General features: G+C 60.8%; 2 protein-coding genes across 2 annotated transcripts in view; one reads left to right on the top strand and one right to left on the bottom strand.

Moving 5' to 3' along the window:
* The window catches only part of LOC144734426 (guanine nucleotide exchange factor DBS-like), a 209,555-nt gene that overhangs the window by 29,080 nt on the left and 164,706 nt on the right, over positions 1 to 15,769 (top strand). The gene's annotated exons all lie outside the window — the stretch shown is intronic.
* On the bottom strand, positions 1,019 to 6,341 carry LOC144734543 (uncharacterized). Its single transcript, XM_078616789.1, is given in 3 exon segments — positions 1,019 to 2,236; positions 2,238 to 2,786; positions 2,946 to 6,341. Coding segments are annotated over 3 exon segments (5,067 nt in total). The 5' UTR covers positions 6,246 to 6,341.

The raw sequence follows: 15,769 nt of genomic DNA, 5'->3' as shown, positions 1-15,769 counted from the left end.
GTGCATGTCAACACAAGTATCGTACAAGGACGATTCTCCTCTCACACGGCGGCGTAGGCACGCCAACACACAAAAGTGCTCTCCCCGGGCGTTAACACACGCACCTCCGTACCCGCACAATCGTACAGAGACCACGGCCTTTACGCATACAACGACCACACACCCGCGAATGCCGTGCACGCTAATACCACGTTCAAAAACACCCAACAACACGGTTTTGTTACTACGCTCGAGATTTTATTAGCCCTACCTGGAACTAGATGTTAAGATCAGTGTGAGTCGACGAGGCTGGCCTATCCTATTTCCCCTGGACCTATTCCCTATTTATCGTTCGCGAAATACTTTTACCTCCTTACTCACGGTTTGAGGCACTCGACGTTCCGTGGGTTTTCCTCGCTGCTTGCCTCGACACGTCGCACGGACGTCCGGAGGGCAGAGCTGGGGGCCGTCTTGGACGCTGGCTTCTCGGAGTAAGAGAGCGATTTCCCCTTTGCGCCCCCCTATTTATCTTCCCTACCTCAAAGGGATGCTGCGCTGAACAATCGGCTCGTGCACCTCGAGCCCGCGCACGGCGGTTCCGGGCGCTTTTGATATGCTAATCAGTGAGCGGCGTTGGCGGCGTACATCCTAATTACTCCCTTACCCTTCCTAACAATGGGGCCTGCGCGCTCAAGCGTAATGATCCCAACCCTCCATGACTATGCGCAAGAGCCCCTGCGGTCCCGCTATTCATGCTGTCCCCTCCCTCCTCCGTCTGTCTCGTCGACCCGTGGGGGTGTGTGTGAGGGGAAATGCGCCTCAACCGCGGTGGCCCAATGCACCACGCCGCGACCACACCATATTAAGGCTGGTCGCAGCGCCGCGGCGCAACGTAGCACGGGGGAGGTCGTCCAATTCCCTGATCGCCGGAAACCGTGAGAGTTATTCCCGATAAGGGTTTCTCGGATAAAAACCGGTCGATCAGGTGACCTTCCCTTCCAGTTCTATGGGGTGGGGGGGAATGCGTGCGGGTGTGTGCTTATGTGAGGGGGGTGATGGGGGGCAGTGCAGTGGGGGAAGCCGGGCGGCTCCCTGGCTCGGCAGAGCAGCCCCGTCGCTGTGGCACCACATAGCCCCCCGGGGTGCCAGTCCCCATCCCGGGTTGACTGGAGCACCTCGCCTGGGTTGCCCCCACGAGGTATCGCCGCGGGGTCCGCGGGATTCGCCCGGCCCTTGTGGCTGGCCTCGGGGGTGGCGGCTCCGTCTCCTGGGGCTCCGGCGGTGGTCTCCTCCTCCATTCCAACAGCTCCCCTCTGCCCCTGGCACCTGCGGGCTGGGGAACAAATTCAGAGGCGGTGGGGTTTAAGGGTCGCCGTCCTCGTCGCCCCCGGCCCCGCACGGGGCCCCTCGGAGCCCGGGGCTCCGTGGGGCCCATATACTGCGCGAGGCCCCCGGGCACGGGGGGTGGGGGGACCCCGGGGTTTCGGGGTACTTGGCCGGCGGGGCTCCCCCCCTCGGGGGCTGCTCGCCACGGCTTCAGTCGTCGGATGTTGACCACCATCTCCCGGCCCCTCTCTCCTCCCTGAATCAGCACCGTCCATGGTGAGATCTGCCGTCTCACAATCCAGGGTCCTCGCCAGTAGGTGGTCAGCTTCCCCACCTGTCCGGCACCGACGCGGGGAGTGTACAGCCACACCTCGGAGCCCGCAGTGTAGAAGGGGGGCTCCATACGGGGTCGGGCGCTCTGCTCTTGCCGCTGGTGCGCGGCCTCTCCGTGCGGGTAGGCTCGGCCCCTGGTCCCTCGCAGGGTCTCCAGCAAGTGCTCCACGGGGTGGCTCCCTTCCTCCCGTTGCGGCGGAGGGACACCAAACAGCAGATCTGCGGGCAGGCGAGACTCGCGACCAAACATCATTAGGAATGGGGTCTGTCCTGTGGATGTGTGAACGGCGGTGGTGTAGGCGAACAAGGCATAGGGGAGGTGTTCGTCCCAGTCCTGTTGATTCGCGGCCGCCATGCGTTTAAGCTTCCCGGCCAGAGTCTGGTTCATCCTCTCTACCATCCCGTTCGCCTGGGGGTGATACGCTGTGGTTCGGTCCTTCTGGATCCCGAACTCTCGGCACAGCGCCTGGAATAGTTCGGCCTCGAATTCACTACCCTGGTCGGTAATGACTCGTTCGGGGATCCCGCACTTAAGTACGTAGTTTTCCACGAAGGCCCGGGCCACTACGAGGGCTGTTTTATCCGGGATAGCCACCGCCACGGGGGTAGCGGGTGAAGTACTCCACCGCTACGAGAATATATCGGTTGCCCCGGTGGGATCGTGGAAAGGGCCCCTGCAGGTCGATTCCGACCAACTGATTCGTCTGACTGACTCGGAACGGCCTCAGGGGTACCTGGTACCTCGCCGGCTTTTGCCCACACTGCTGACAGGCCCGGCAGCCCTGCACCCAGGCGGCCACATCTTGCGCCAATTTAGGCCAGAGATACTGGCGACGCAGAGTCTCCCGGGTGCGCCGTTCCCCATCATGGCCCCCGAGCGGGTGGTCGTGTACCAGTCGTAGTAGTTGGGGTCGCACATGGGCGGGAACGCAGATGCACCCCGGCTGCCCAGCGTCGGCCAGTTCCCTCACCACCCCGTTTTCTACACACAACCGGGCATACAAACCGCTCCAGGGCCCTGGTAGTGCATCCTTCCTCTCTCGCAGTGCCGCCTCCACCGCCGCCAGATCCGGATCCCGCTGCTGGGTTTGTCGCAGCTGCTCGTCGTCCAAGCCCGGGAAGGCGCAGCCGACATCCTCTTGGATCCGCCCGGTTGGGGTGGGATGATCCGTCTGTCCCCGGGCTCCTTCTGCAGGGGTTCCTGCGGCGCACACTGCACTCTCTCTCGGGGGGGGGAGTTTAGTTTCCGCGCGCTCCTTGGGTTCTGCCTGGCGGCAGCGTCCCCCCGTGAAGCACGGGCAGGCGTCTCCCTCCCTCGTCTCAGCGCGCACCGCGGGCCGTCTTGACAAGGCGTCCGCGTTCGCGTGTGTCCGCCCCGCTCGGTACTCGATCTGCAGGTTGTACTCCTGCAGCTGCGCCAGCCATCGAGCCATCTGCCCCCGCGGTTCCTTGAATGTAAGGAGGAACTGCAGTGCATAATGATCGGTGCGCACACGACATTTCCTGCCGTACAAGTACGGTCGGAACTGTTTACACGCGAAAATTACAGCATACAGTTCCTGACGGGTTACACAATAGTTCAGCTCGGCCCCGCTCAGGGTCCGACTGGCGTACGCAATGACCCGCTCCGTCCCACCCTGCACTTGCGACAGCACCGCGCCCAGCCCACTGCTGCAGGCGTCAGTGTCCAAAATAAAATCGGTGGTGAAATCTGGGAAAGCCAAGGTGGGGGTGTGGGTGAGGTGGTCTTTGAGTATGGTGAAAGCCGTCTGGCAGGCCTCCGACCACTGATAGGGGTTCTTAGGGGAGGTGAGTTGGGTGAGGGGGCGTGCAATCTCACTGAATCCCTTTACAAATCGACGGTAATAAGTGGCGAGTCCCAAGAATGACCTGATCTCCGTCAGGTTCCTCGGCCGCGGCCAATCCACTACGGCACGCACCTTCTCGGGATCGGTGCTCACCCCTGCCTCGCTGACTCGGTGTCCGAGGTACCCCACCTCGCGTTGTGCAATGTAACACTTACGTGGCTTGAGCTTGAGATGGGCTGCTCGCAGTCGCTGGAATACTTCCCGCAGCCTGGACCAGTGTTCGGACAGCGACCTACTGAACACTATTACGTCGTCCAGGTAAATCAGGCACTGTTCCCACTGCAAGCCCCGCATCACCAACTCCATCAACCGCTGGAACGTCGCGGGCGCGTTAGTGAGTCCGAACGGCAACACTCGAAACTCAAACAGGCCCATCGGGGTGGTGAATGCTGTTTTTGGCCGATCCTCCTCCGTCATCTCCACCTGCCAGTAACCGGACGCCAGATCGAGGGTGGAAAAATACCGCGCTCCTGCGAGACTGTCGAAGGTGTCGTCGATGCGTGGGATGGGAAAAGCGTCTCCGAGCGTGACTGCATTTAGTTTACGGTAATCGACGCAGAACCGGGTTGACCCATCCTTTTTCGTTACTAGTACCACTGGGGCTGACCAGGGGCTCGCCGAGGGCTGAATTATGTTATCGCGAAGCATGTCCCCAACTGCCTCTTTGATTTGGGCGCGTTCGGGTGCGCCCACTCGGTACGCAGGGAGTTTGATGGGTCGGGCTGCACCGGTGTCAATTTGCTGCTTAACAAGATCGGTCCGACCCACGTCCGAGTCGTGTTCACTGAATACGTCGGCATACTCCCGCAGTAACTCGCGCAGCCGATCGGCCTCTCCCTTAGGTAAATCCGCCCATGGTACATGTAACGCGTCGAGCAGGGGAACGACCTCGGCTCGGGGAGTCGGGCCGACTCGCCAGGCCAGGTCCTGGTCACCCTCAGGACGCCCGGGGTCCTCAGCCCAGAGTGCGAACACCGAGTCGTTAGAGTGGCGTGCGTGCAGGGGGTGTACGGTGGCTATCGGGGTGCGTCGTCGTATCATTGCCGGGGTACTGTGTGGGTTAAACACACGTATAAACAGCCGGCCCCCATCTGCGTTTACCAGTGTGGCTGACCCTACAACCCCGTATCGCGATGCCAACTCCGGGTGCGGAGTCAGCATTACCTCGCCCGATGGTCGGTGGGTTGGGTCGGTGGAGAGGGTTGCCACTGGCACCAGCATCTCGGCGAGAGGTCCGATGGTGACGGCCGACACCAGCGTAGCGGCCACGGGTGTGAAGCGTGGGCGATTCGGCTCCTGTCCTAGGAACGGAATCCGCTCCCCGCTGCCCTCCACCGTAGCGCATCGTTGCCGGGGCTGTACGTTAAGTCCCAACTTTTCCAGGAGGTCCGTTCCTGCAATGCACTCGTGGCACAACACACTCGACACGTAGAATTCCTGTGTGCACACCTGGTTTCCTAGACGGACCTCGAGGGAGACCTTCCCCAGCAACCCCATCCCGGCTCCGCTTGCCGTGTGCAGCGCGCGATCCGGGGCCTGCAGGCAGCCCACGTCCACCCCGAGCATGCTGCAGTGTGCGGCGCTCATGAGAGAGGCCACGGCGCCCGTGTCCAGCAGGATCCGGGTGCGCTGCCCGTTCACCTGGCCTTCCACCAGCGACGTGGCTCCCGTTATCCCTGCCACCAGCTCCCGCAGCCAATCGCCCGAGGTCCCCGCGCCCTTGGGTGTTGTTGTTGTAACCTGTTTATGGATCACTCGCTCGCCATTATTCTCATTACCGTCTATTTGTATCGGGACCGCGTCGATTGCACCCCTAGTTGGTCCGCTCACTAGGAGGCGTTGGAGTTTTAACCCCCGCGTCTGCCTAGCTCGGGTGATTTCAGGACAGTCTCTCACTAGATGCCCTCGGCGATCGCACATATAACATGCCCGGGGAGGGGGGGCGGCTCCGTAGTGGGCCCCCTGCCCACTCCCTCCCCCCCCATTACGTCGCTGTCCACCCTCCGCCTCTAGTCGGGCTACCCTCCCAGATAACCCTCCCACCGTGGCGCGTAGGTCCCCCATTTCGGATCGGATGGTCTCAACGGAGGTTTGCAGTTTGGTCATATTTTTATTCGTTTCCTCGCGTACCTGGGTTACCCTCTCACCTACTTGGTTTACCTTGTTGTCTATCTGGGTTACCTGGCCGGAGACATCCTTTATACCTGTTTGTATACCGGCAACCCATCCCGGGGTTGTCTCGCGGGACACTGGAGGCTCTCTTTCCCGGCCCCTTACCGTCCTCGCGAGCTCCTGTTCCTCCTCCTCGTCTTCCGAGAGCAGGCATGCAATGGCGCGCTCTCGTCCCAGCCCCCGGAGCTGCGCGCGTTCGCTGTGAATTCTTTCACACTTACGTGCGCGCTCGACAAGGGTGTTAAAGGGAAGACGTGGGCAGCTCACGTCTGGCTGCCACCACGCCGTGCGAGACAGGTACCGCTGGATTTTCTCGGCAGCCAGTTCCTCAATAACCTCAGTTGCGTACCCCGGGCGTGCGATCTTTGTTAACTCGCGCACATCCTCGGCGTAATCACGGAGATCTTCGCCAGGTTGGCGACGGCGCGCCTCTAAGGCCGATTTTGCTTCCTCCTCGTCACGCGTGCCAAAACGCTGATCGAGTCGGCGCATCAGCTCCTCTAGCTGTGTCTGTGCGCTCGCGGGTAACGCTTCTACAAAATCGGCTGCCCGCCCATCAAGATTCATATTAAGTTGACGTACTGCCTGCGCGTCCGTCCATCCATTAATTTCCTTGGCCCCTAAGAGATTGCGGGCGAATGCCTTCCATGAAGGGGCCCCCCGGCCGGTAAATATTAGTCTTATTTTAGCGTGAGGTAACGCGGGGGTCCATCCCACTTCTGACACCAATTTGTGGGGGTCGCTAGCCCCCGAGATCCCTCCCTCGATAATGCTAACGGCTGGGCTAACATCATCAATCGCCCCCCCGCTGCTAAGCGAACCGCTGCTAGGCTCCTCACCCATGGTGTGGGAGCCGTCGCCCGAGGATTCCCCTCCACCGCGGGTCCGCGTAGCAGGCATGGTCAATTACGTACGCGCACACCCACACACAGCTCTGCGCGGCACTCACTCAACCCTGACCACTCACGCTAGGATCGCGCACCTGTAGTACACACGTCGTGAACGTGCGCGCACCCACATACAGCTCCACACGCGACACCCACTCTTTCGCCGCTCTGCGCCGCGCTGGCCGCTCACGTTACGATCGCGCACCTGGGGCACGCCGATTACGCACGCCGAGAGCTTACGCAAGTAACGAGCACACGCAAGCTCGCACCAAGCTAACAGCTTCACTGCGCACCGCGGTTCCGCACACGCGAGCGGGGCGCACGCCGACACGACGACTCGTCCCCTCCCGCACTCGCGCGTGCATGTCAACACAAGTATCGTACAAGGACGATTCTCCTCTCACACGGCGGCGTAGGCACGCCAACACACAAAAGTGCTCTCCCCGGGCGTTAACACACGCACCTCCGTACCCGCACAATCGTACAGAGACCACGGCCTTTACGCATACAACGACCACACACCCGCGAATGCCGTGCACGCTAATACCACGTTCAAAAACACCCAACAACACGGTTTTGTTACTACGCTCGAGATTTTATTAGCCCTACCTGGAACTAGATGTTAAGATCAGTGTGAGTCGACGAGGCTGGCCTATCCTATTTCCCCTGGACCTATTCCCTATTTATCGTTCGCGAAATACTTTTACCTCCTTACTCACGGTTTGAGGCACTCGACGTTCCGTGGGTTTTCCTCGCTGCTTGCCTCGACACGTCGCACGGACGTCCGGAGGGCAGAGCTGGGGGCCGTCTTGGACGCTGGCTTCTCGGAGTAAGAGAGCGATTTCCCCTTTGCGCCCCCCTATTTATCTTCCCTACCTCAAAGGGATGCTGCGCTGAACAATCGGCTCGTGCACCTCGAGCCCGCGCACGGCGGTTCCGGGCGCTTTTGATATGCTAATCAGTGAGCGGCGTTGGCGGCGTACATCCTAATTACTCCCTTACCCTTCCTAACAATGGGGCCTGCGCGCTCAAGCGTAATGATCCCAACCCTCCATGACTATGCGCAAGAGCCCCTGCGGTCCCGCTATTCATGCTGTCCCCTCCCTCCTCCGTCTGTCTCGTCGACCCGTGGGGGTGTGTGTGAGGGGAAATGCGCCTCAACCGCGGTGGCCCAATGCACCACGCCGCGACCACACCATATTAAGGCTGGTCGCAGCGCCGCGGCGCAACGTAGCACGGGGGAGGTCGTCCAATTCCCTGATCGCCGGAAACCGTGAGAGTTATTCCCGATAAGGGTTTCTCGGATAAAAACCGGTCGATCAGGTGACCTTCCCTTCCAGCTCTATGGGGTGGGGGGGAATGCGTGCGGGTGTGTGCTTATGTGAGGGGGGTGATGGGGGGCAGTGCGGTGGGGGAAGCCGGGCGGCTCCCTGGCTCGGCAGAGCAGCCCCGTCGCTGTGGCACCACATAGCCCCCCGGGGTGCCAGTCCCCGTCCCGGGTTGACTGGAGCACCTCGCCTGGGTTGCCCCCACGAGGTATCGCCGCGGGGTCCGCGGGATTCGCCCGGCCCTTGTGGCTGGCCTCGGGGGTGGCGGCTCCGTCTCCTGGGGCTCCGGCGGTGGTCTCCTCCTCCATTCCAACAGCTCCCCTCTGCCCCTGGCACCTGCGGGCTGGGGAACAAATTCAGAGGCGGTGGGGTTTAAGGGTCGCCGTCCTCGTTGCCCCCGGCCCCGCACGGGGCCCCTCGGAGCCCGGGGCTCCGTGGGGCCCATATACTGCGCGAGGCCCCCGGGCACGGGGGGTGGGGGGACCCCGGGGTGTCGGGGTACTTGGCCGGCGGGGCTCCCCCCCTCGGGGGCTGCTCGCCACGGCTTCAGTCGTCGGATGTTGACCACCATCTCCCGGCCCCTCTCTCCTCCCTGAATCAGCACCGTCCATGGTGAGATCTGCCGTCTCACAATCCAGGGTCCTCGCCAGTAGGTGGTCAGCTTCCCCACCTGTCCGGCACCGACGCGGGGAGTGTACAGCCACACCTCGGAGCCCGCAGTGTAGAAGGGGGGCTCCATACGGGGTCGGGCGCTCTGCTCTTGCCGCTGGTGCGCGGCCTCTCCGTGCGGGTAGGCTCGGCCCCTGGTCCCTCGCAGGGTCTCCAGCAAGTGCTCCACGGGGTGGCTCCCTTCCTCCCGTTGCGGCGGAGGGACACCAAACAGCAGATCTGCGGGCAGGCGAGACTCGCGACCAAACATCATTAGGAATGGGGTCTGTCCTGTGGATGTGTGAACGGCGGTGGTGTAGGCGAACAAGGCATAGGGGAGGTGTTCGTCCCAGTCCTGTTGATTCGCGGCCGCCATGCGTTTAAGCTTCCCGGCCAGAGTCTGGTTCATCCTCTCTACCATCCCGTTCGCCTGGGGGTGATACGCTGTGGTTCGGTCCTTCTGGATCCCGAACTCTCGGCACAGCGCCTGGAATAGTTCGGCCTCGAATTCACTACCCTGGTCGGTAATGACTCGTTCGGGGATCCCGCACTTAAGTACGTAGTTTTCCACGAAGGCCCGGGCCACTACGAGGGCTGTTTTATCCGGGATACCCACCGCCACGGGGTAGCGGGTGAAGTACTCCACCGCTACGAGAATATATCGGTTGCCCCGGTGGGATCGTGGAAAGGGCCCCTGCAGGTCGATTCCGACCAACTGATTCGTCCGACTGACTCGGAACGGCCTCAGGGGTACCTGGTACCTCGCCGGCTTTTGCCCACACTGCTGACAGGCCCGGCAGCCCTGCACCCAGGCGGCCACATCTTGCGCCAATTTAGGCCAGAGATACTGGCGACGCAGAGTCTCCCGGGTGCGCCGTTCCCCATCATGGCCCCCGAGCGGGTGGTCGTGTACCAGTCGTAGTAGTTGGGGTCGCACATGGGCGGGAACGCAGATGCACCCCGGCTGCCCAGCGTCGGCCAGTTCCCTCACCACCCCGTTTTCTACACACAACCGGGCATACAAACCGCTCCAGGGCCCTGGTAGTGCATCCTTCCTCTCTCGCAGTGCCGCCTCTACCGCTGCCAGATCCGGATCCCGCTGCTGGGTTTGTCGCAGCTGCTCGTCGTCCAAGCCCGGGAAGGCGCAGCCGACATCCTCTTGGATCCGCCCGGTTGGGGTGGGATGATCCGTCTGTCCCCGGGCTCCTTCTGCAGGGGTTCCTGCGGCGCACACTGCACTCTCTCTCGGGGGGGGGAGTTTAGTTTCCGCGCGCTCCTTGGGTTCTGCTGCCTGGCGGCAGCGTCCCCCCGTGAAGCACGGGCAGGCGTCTCCCTCCCTCGTCTCAGCGCGCACCGCGGGCCGTCTTGACAAGGCGTCCGCGTTCGCGTGTGTCCGCCCCGCTCGGTACTCGATCTGCAGGTTGTACTCCTGCAGCTGCGCCAGCCATCGAGCCATCTGCCCCCGCGGTTCCTTGAATGTAAGGAGGAACTGCAGTGCATAATGATCGGTGCGCACACGACATTTCCTGCCGTACAAGTACGGTCGGAACTGTTTACACGCGAAAATTACAGCATACAGTTCCTGACGGGTTACACAATAGTTCAGCTCGGCCCCGCTCAGGGTCCGACTGGCGTACGCAATGACCCGCTCCGTCCCACCCTGCACTTGCGACAGCACCGCGCCCAGCCCACTGCTGCAGGCGTCAGTGTCCAAAATAAAATCGGTGGTGAAATCTGGGAAAGCCAAGGTGGGGGTGTGGGTGAGGTGGTCTTTGAGTATGGTGAAAGCCGTCTGGCAGGCCTCCGACCACTGATAGGGGTTCTTAGGGGAGGTGAGTTGGGTGAGGGGGCGTGCAATCTCACTGAATCCCTTTACAAATCGACGGTAATAAGTGGCGAGTCCCAAGAATGACCTGATCTCCGTCAGGTTCCTCGGCCGCGGCCAATCCACTACGGCACGCACCTTCTCGGGATCGGTGCTCACCCCTGCCTCGCTGACTCGGTGTCCGAGGTACCCCACCTCGCGTTGTGCAATGTAACACTTACGTGGCTTGAGCTTGAGATGGGCTGCTCGCAGTCGCTGGAATACTTCCCGCAGCCTGGACCAGTGTTCGGACAGCGACCTACTGAACACTATTACGTCGTCCAGGTAAATCAGGCACTGTTCCCACTGCAAGCCCCGCATCACCAACTCCATCAACCGCTGGAACGTCGCGGGCGCGTTAGTGAGTCCGAACGGCAACACTCGAAACTCAAACAGGCCCATCGGGGTGGTGAATGCTGTTTTTGGCCGATCCTCCTCCGTCATCTCCACCTGCCAGTAACCGGACGCCAGATCGAGGGTGGAAAAATACCGCGCTCCTGCGAGACTGTCGAAGGTGTCGTCGATGCGTGGGATGGGAAAAGCGTCTCCGAGCGTGACTGCATTTAGTTTACGGTAATCGACGCAGAACCGGGTTGACCCATCCTTTTTCGTTACTAGTACCACTGGGGCTGACCAGGGGCTCGCCGAGGGCTGAATTATGTTATCGCGAAGCATGTCCCCAACTGCCTCTTTGATTTGGGCGCGTTCGGGTGCGCCCACTCGGTACGCAGGGAGTTTGATGGGTCGGGCTGCACCGGTGTCAATTTGCTGCTTAACAAGATCGGTCCGACCCACGTCCGAGTCGTGTTCACTGAATACGTCGGCATACTCCCGCAGTAACTCGCGCAGCCGATCGGCCTCTCCCTTAGGTAAATCCGCCCATGGTACATGTAACGCGTCGAGCAGGGGAACGACCTCGGCTCGGGGAGTCGGGCCGACTCGCCAGGCCAGGTCCTGGTCACCCTCAGGACGCCCGGGGTCCTCAGCCCAGAGTGCGAACACCGAGTCGTTAGAGTGGCGTGCGTGCAGGGGGTGTACGGTGGCTATCGGGGTGCGTCGTCGTATCATTGCCGGGGTACTGTGTGGGTTAAACACACGTATAAACAGCCGGCCCCCATCTGCGTTTACCAGTGTGGCTGACCCTACAACCCCGTATCGCGATGCCAACTCCGGGTGCGGAGTCAGCATTACCTCGCCCGATGGTCGGTGGGTTGGGTCGGTGGAGAGGGTTGCCACTGGCACCAGCATCTCGGCGAGAGGTCCGATGGTGACGGCCGACACCAGCGTAGCGGCCACGGGTGTGAAGCGTGGGCGATTCGGCTCCTGTCCTAGGAACGGAATCCGCTCCCCGCTGCCCTCCACCGTAGCGCATCGTTGCCGGGGCTGTACGTTAAGTCCCAACTTTTCCAGGAGGTCCGTTCCTGCAATGCACTCGTGGCACAACACACTCGACACGTAGAATTCCTGTGTGCACACCTGGTTTCCTAGACGGACCTCGAGGGAGACCTTCCCCAGCAACCCCATCCCGGCTCCGCTTGCCGTGTGCAGCGCGCGATCCGGGGCCTGCAGGCAGCCCACGTCCACCCCGAGCATGCTGCAGTGTGCGGCGCTCATGAGAGAGGCCACGGCGCCCGTGTCCAGCAGGATCCGGGTGCGCTGCCCGTTCACCTGGCCTTCCACCAGCGACGTGGCTCCCGTTATCCCTGCCACCAGCTCCCGCAGCCAATCGCCCGAGGTCCCCGCGCCCTTGGGTGTTGTTGTTGTAACCTGTTTATGGATCACTCGCTCGCCATTATTCTCATTACCGTCTATTTGTATCGGGACCGCGTCGATTGCACCCCTAGTTGGTCCGCTCACTAGGAGGCGTTGGAGTTTTAACCCCCGCGTCTGCCTAGCTCAGGTGATTTCAGGACAGTCTCTCACTAGATGCCCTCGGCGATCGCACATATAACATGCCCAGGGAGGGGGGGCGGCTCCGTAGTGGGCCCCCTGCCCACTCCCTCCCCCCCCATTACGTCGCTGTCCACCCTCCGCCTCTAGTCGGGCTACCCTCCCAGATAACCCTCCCACCGTGGCGCGTAGGTCCCCCATTTCGGATCGGATGGTCTCAACGGAGGTTTGCAGTTTGGTCATATTTTTATTCGTTTCCTCGCGTACCTGGGTTACCCTCTCACCTACTTGGTTTACCTTGTTGTCTATCTGGGTTACCTGGCCGGAGACATCCTTTATACCTGTTTGTATACCGGCAACCCATCCCGGGGTTGTCTCGCGGGACACTGGAGGCTCTCTTTCCCGGCCCCTTACCGTCCTCGCGAGCTCCTGTTCCTCCTCCTCGTCTTCCGAGAGCAGGCATGCAATGGCGCGCTCTCGTCCCAGCCCCCGGAGCTGCGCGCGTTCGCTGTGAATTCTTTCACACTTACGTGCGCGCTCGACAAGGGTGTTAAAGGGAAGACGTGGGCAGCTCACGTCTGGCTGCCACCACGCCGTGCGAGACAGGTACCGCTGGATTTTCTCGGCAGCCAGTTCCTCAATAACCTCAGTTGCGTACCCCGGGCGTGCGATCTTTGTTAACTCGCGCACATCCTCGGCGTAATCACGGAGATCTTCGCCAGGTTGGCGACGGCGCGCCTCTAAGGCCGATTTTGCTTCCTCCTCGTCACGCGTGCCAAAACGCTGATCGAGTCGGCGCATCAGCTCCTCTAGCTGTGTCTGTGCGCTCGCGGGTAACGCTTCTACAAAATCGGCTGCCCGCCCATCAAGATTCATATTAAGTTGACGTACTGCCTGCGCGTCCGTCCATCCATTAATTTCCTTGGCCCCTAAGAGATTGCGGGCGAATGCCTTCCATGAAGGGGCCCCCCGGCCGGTAAATATTAGTCTTATTTTAGCGTGAGGTAACGCGGGGGTCCATCCCACTTCTGACACCAATTTGTGGGGGTCGCTAGCCCCCGAGATCCCTCCCTCGATAATGCTAACGGCCGGGCTAACATCATCAATCGCCCCCCCGCTGCTAAGCGAACCGCTGCTAGGCTCCTCACCCATGGTGTGGGAGCCGTCGCCCGAGGATTCCCCTCCACCGCGGGTCCGCGTAGCAGGCATGGTCAATTACGTACGCGCACACCCACACACAGCTCTGCGCGGCACTCACTCAACCCTGACCACTCACGCTAGGATCGCGCACCTGTAGTACACACGTCGTGAACGTGCGCGCACCCACATACAGCTCCACACGCGACACCCACTCTTTCGCCGCTCTGCGCCGCGCTGGCCGCTCACGTTACGATCGCGCACCTGGGGCACGCCGATTACGCACGCCGAGAGCTTACGCAAGTAACGAGCACACGCAAGCTCGCACCAAGCTAACAGCTTCACTGCGCACCGCGGTTCCGCACACGCGAGCGGGGCGCACGCCGACACGACGACTCGTCCCCTCCCGCACTCGCGCGTGCATGTCAACACAAGTATCGTACAAGGACGATTCTCCTCTCACACGGCGGTGTAGGCACGCCAACACACAAAAGTGCTCTCCCCGGGCGTTAACACACGCACCTCCGTACCCGCACAATCGTACAGAGACCCCCGCGAATGCCGTGCACGCTAATACCACGTTCAAAAACACCCAACAACACGGTTTTGTTACTACGCTCGAGATTTTATTAGCCCTACCTGGAACTAGATGTTAAGATCAGTGTGAGTCGACGAGGCTGGCCTATCCTATTTCCCCTGGACCTATTCCCTATTTATCGTTCACGAAATACTTTTACCTCCTTACTCACGGTTTGAGGCACTCGACGTTCCGTGGGTTTTCCTCGCTGCTTGCCTCGACACGTCGCACGGACGTCCGGAGGGCAGAGCTGGGGGCCGTCTTGGACGCTGGCTTCTCGGAGTAAGAGAGCGATTTCCCCTTTGCGCCCCCCTATTTATCTTCCCTACCTCAAAGGGATGCTGCGCTGAACAATCGGCTCGTGCACCTCGAGCCCGCGCACGGCGGTTCCGGGCGCTTTTGATATGCTAATCAGTGAGCGGCGTTGGCGGCGTACATCCTAATTACTCCCTTACCCTTCCTAACAATGGGGCCTGCGCGCTCAAGCGTAATGATCCCAACCCTCCATGACTATGCGCAAGAGCCCCTGCGGTCCCGCTATTCATGCTGTCCCCTCCCTCCTCCGTCTGTCTCGTCGACCCGTGGGGGTGTGTGTGAGGGGAAATGCGCCTCAACCGCGGTGGCCCAATGCACCACGCCGCGACCACACCATATTAAGGCTGGTCGCAGCGCCGCGGCGCAACGTAGCACGGGGGAGGTCGTCCAATTCCCTGATCGCCGGAAACCGTGAGAGTTATTCCCGATAAGGGTTTCTCGGATAAAAACCGGTCGATCAGGTGACCTTCCCTTCCAGCTCTATGGGGTGGGGGGGAATGCGTGCGGGTGTGTGCTTATGTGAGGGGGGTGATGGGGGGCAGTGCGGTGGGGGAAGCCGGGCGGCTCCCTGGCTCGGCAGAGCAGCCCCGTCGCTGTGGCACCACACTGATACACCTGTCATTATCTCCCGTGGCCACCAGTCCGTTCACACTCACAACTGATACCCCTGTCATTACCTCCCGTGGCCACCAGTCCCTTCACACTCACAGCTGATACACCTGTCATTATCTCCCGTGGCCACCAGTCCGTTCACACTCACAACTGATACCCCTGTCATTACCTCCCGTGGCCACCAGTCCCTTCACACTCACAACTGACTCCCCTGTCATTACCTCCCGTGGCCACTAGTCACTGGCCGCTCACCATTACAGAACAAAGACCCCAGTCGACGCGTCACGTTTAGCAATCGCCGCAGCGCCGCGACGCGTGCGCATTCAACGCACACGCGATGACATCCCACACGCACCGGAGGTCACTGAGTATACGCGTCTCTACCCGTCTCACGGGCAGCAGTGACGCAATATTTCACGGTGTTTGCAATGACAGCCCCCCTTTCCGCACATTTGCAGCATTCGTGAGCGACACACTTCTTCATCTATAAAGCACGGCATCGCTGGATATGGCACGCGCGATTAGCACGGTTGGCTACGTACATACACGCAATGTGCTGTAAGAGTCCGAAGGCAGGTTTGGTTTGTGTAATTGTTAGCAAGCCAAACATTGGGTATGCCATCATGATCAATGCAAAACCATGGTCTATCCACTGCTAGATGACGGGCTCCATTGCTAACCCTCGTGGTTCTGTTGTTACATTTCATCGATGAATGTATTAATGTAAGGGCCCGTTTGGGTAATGTCACGCACCTCTATCAATGACCACGTAAGGAAATATATTACAAAAAATACTGACGCAGGGCATCAGTATGATTATACTGAGAGCCAGA

Source organism: Lampetra planeri, chromosome 51 (assembly GCF_965212315.1).
Source record: "Lampetra planeri chromosome 51, kcLamPlan1.2.h2, whole genome shotgun sequence".
Lineage (NCBI taxonomy): Eukaryota > Metazoa > Chordata > Hyperoartia > Petromyzontiformes > Petromyzontidae > Lampetra > Lampetra planeri.
Note: the sequence above shows the minus strand (reverse complement) of the source record. Positions and strands in the feature narration are given on the sequence as shown.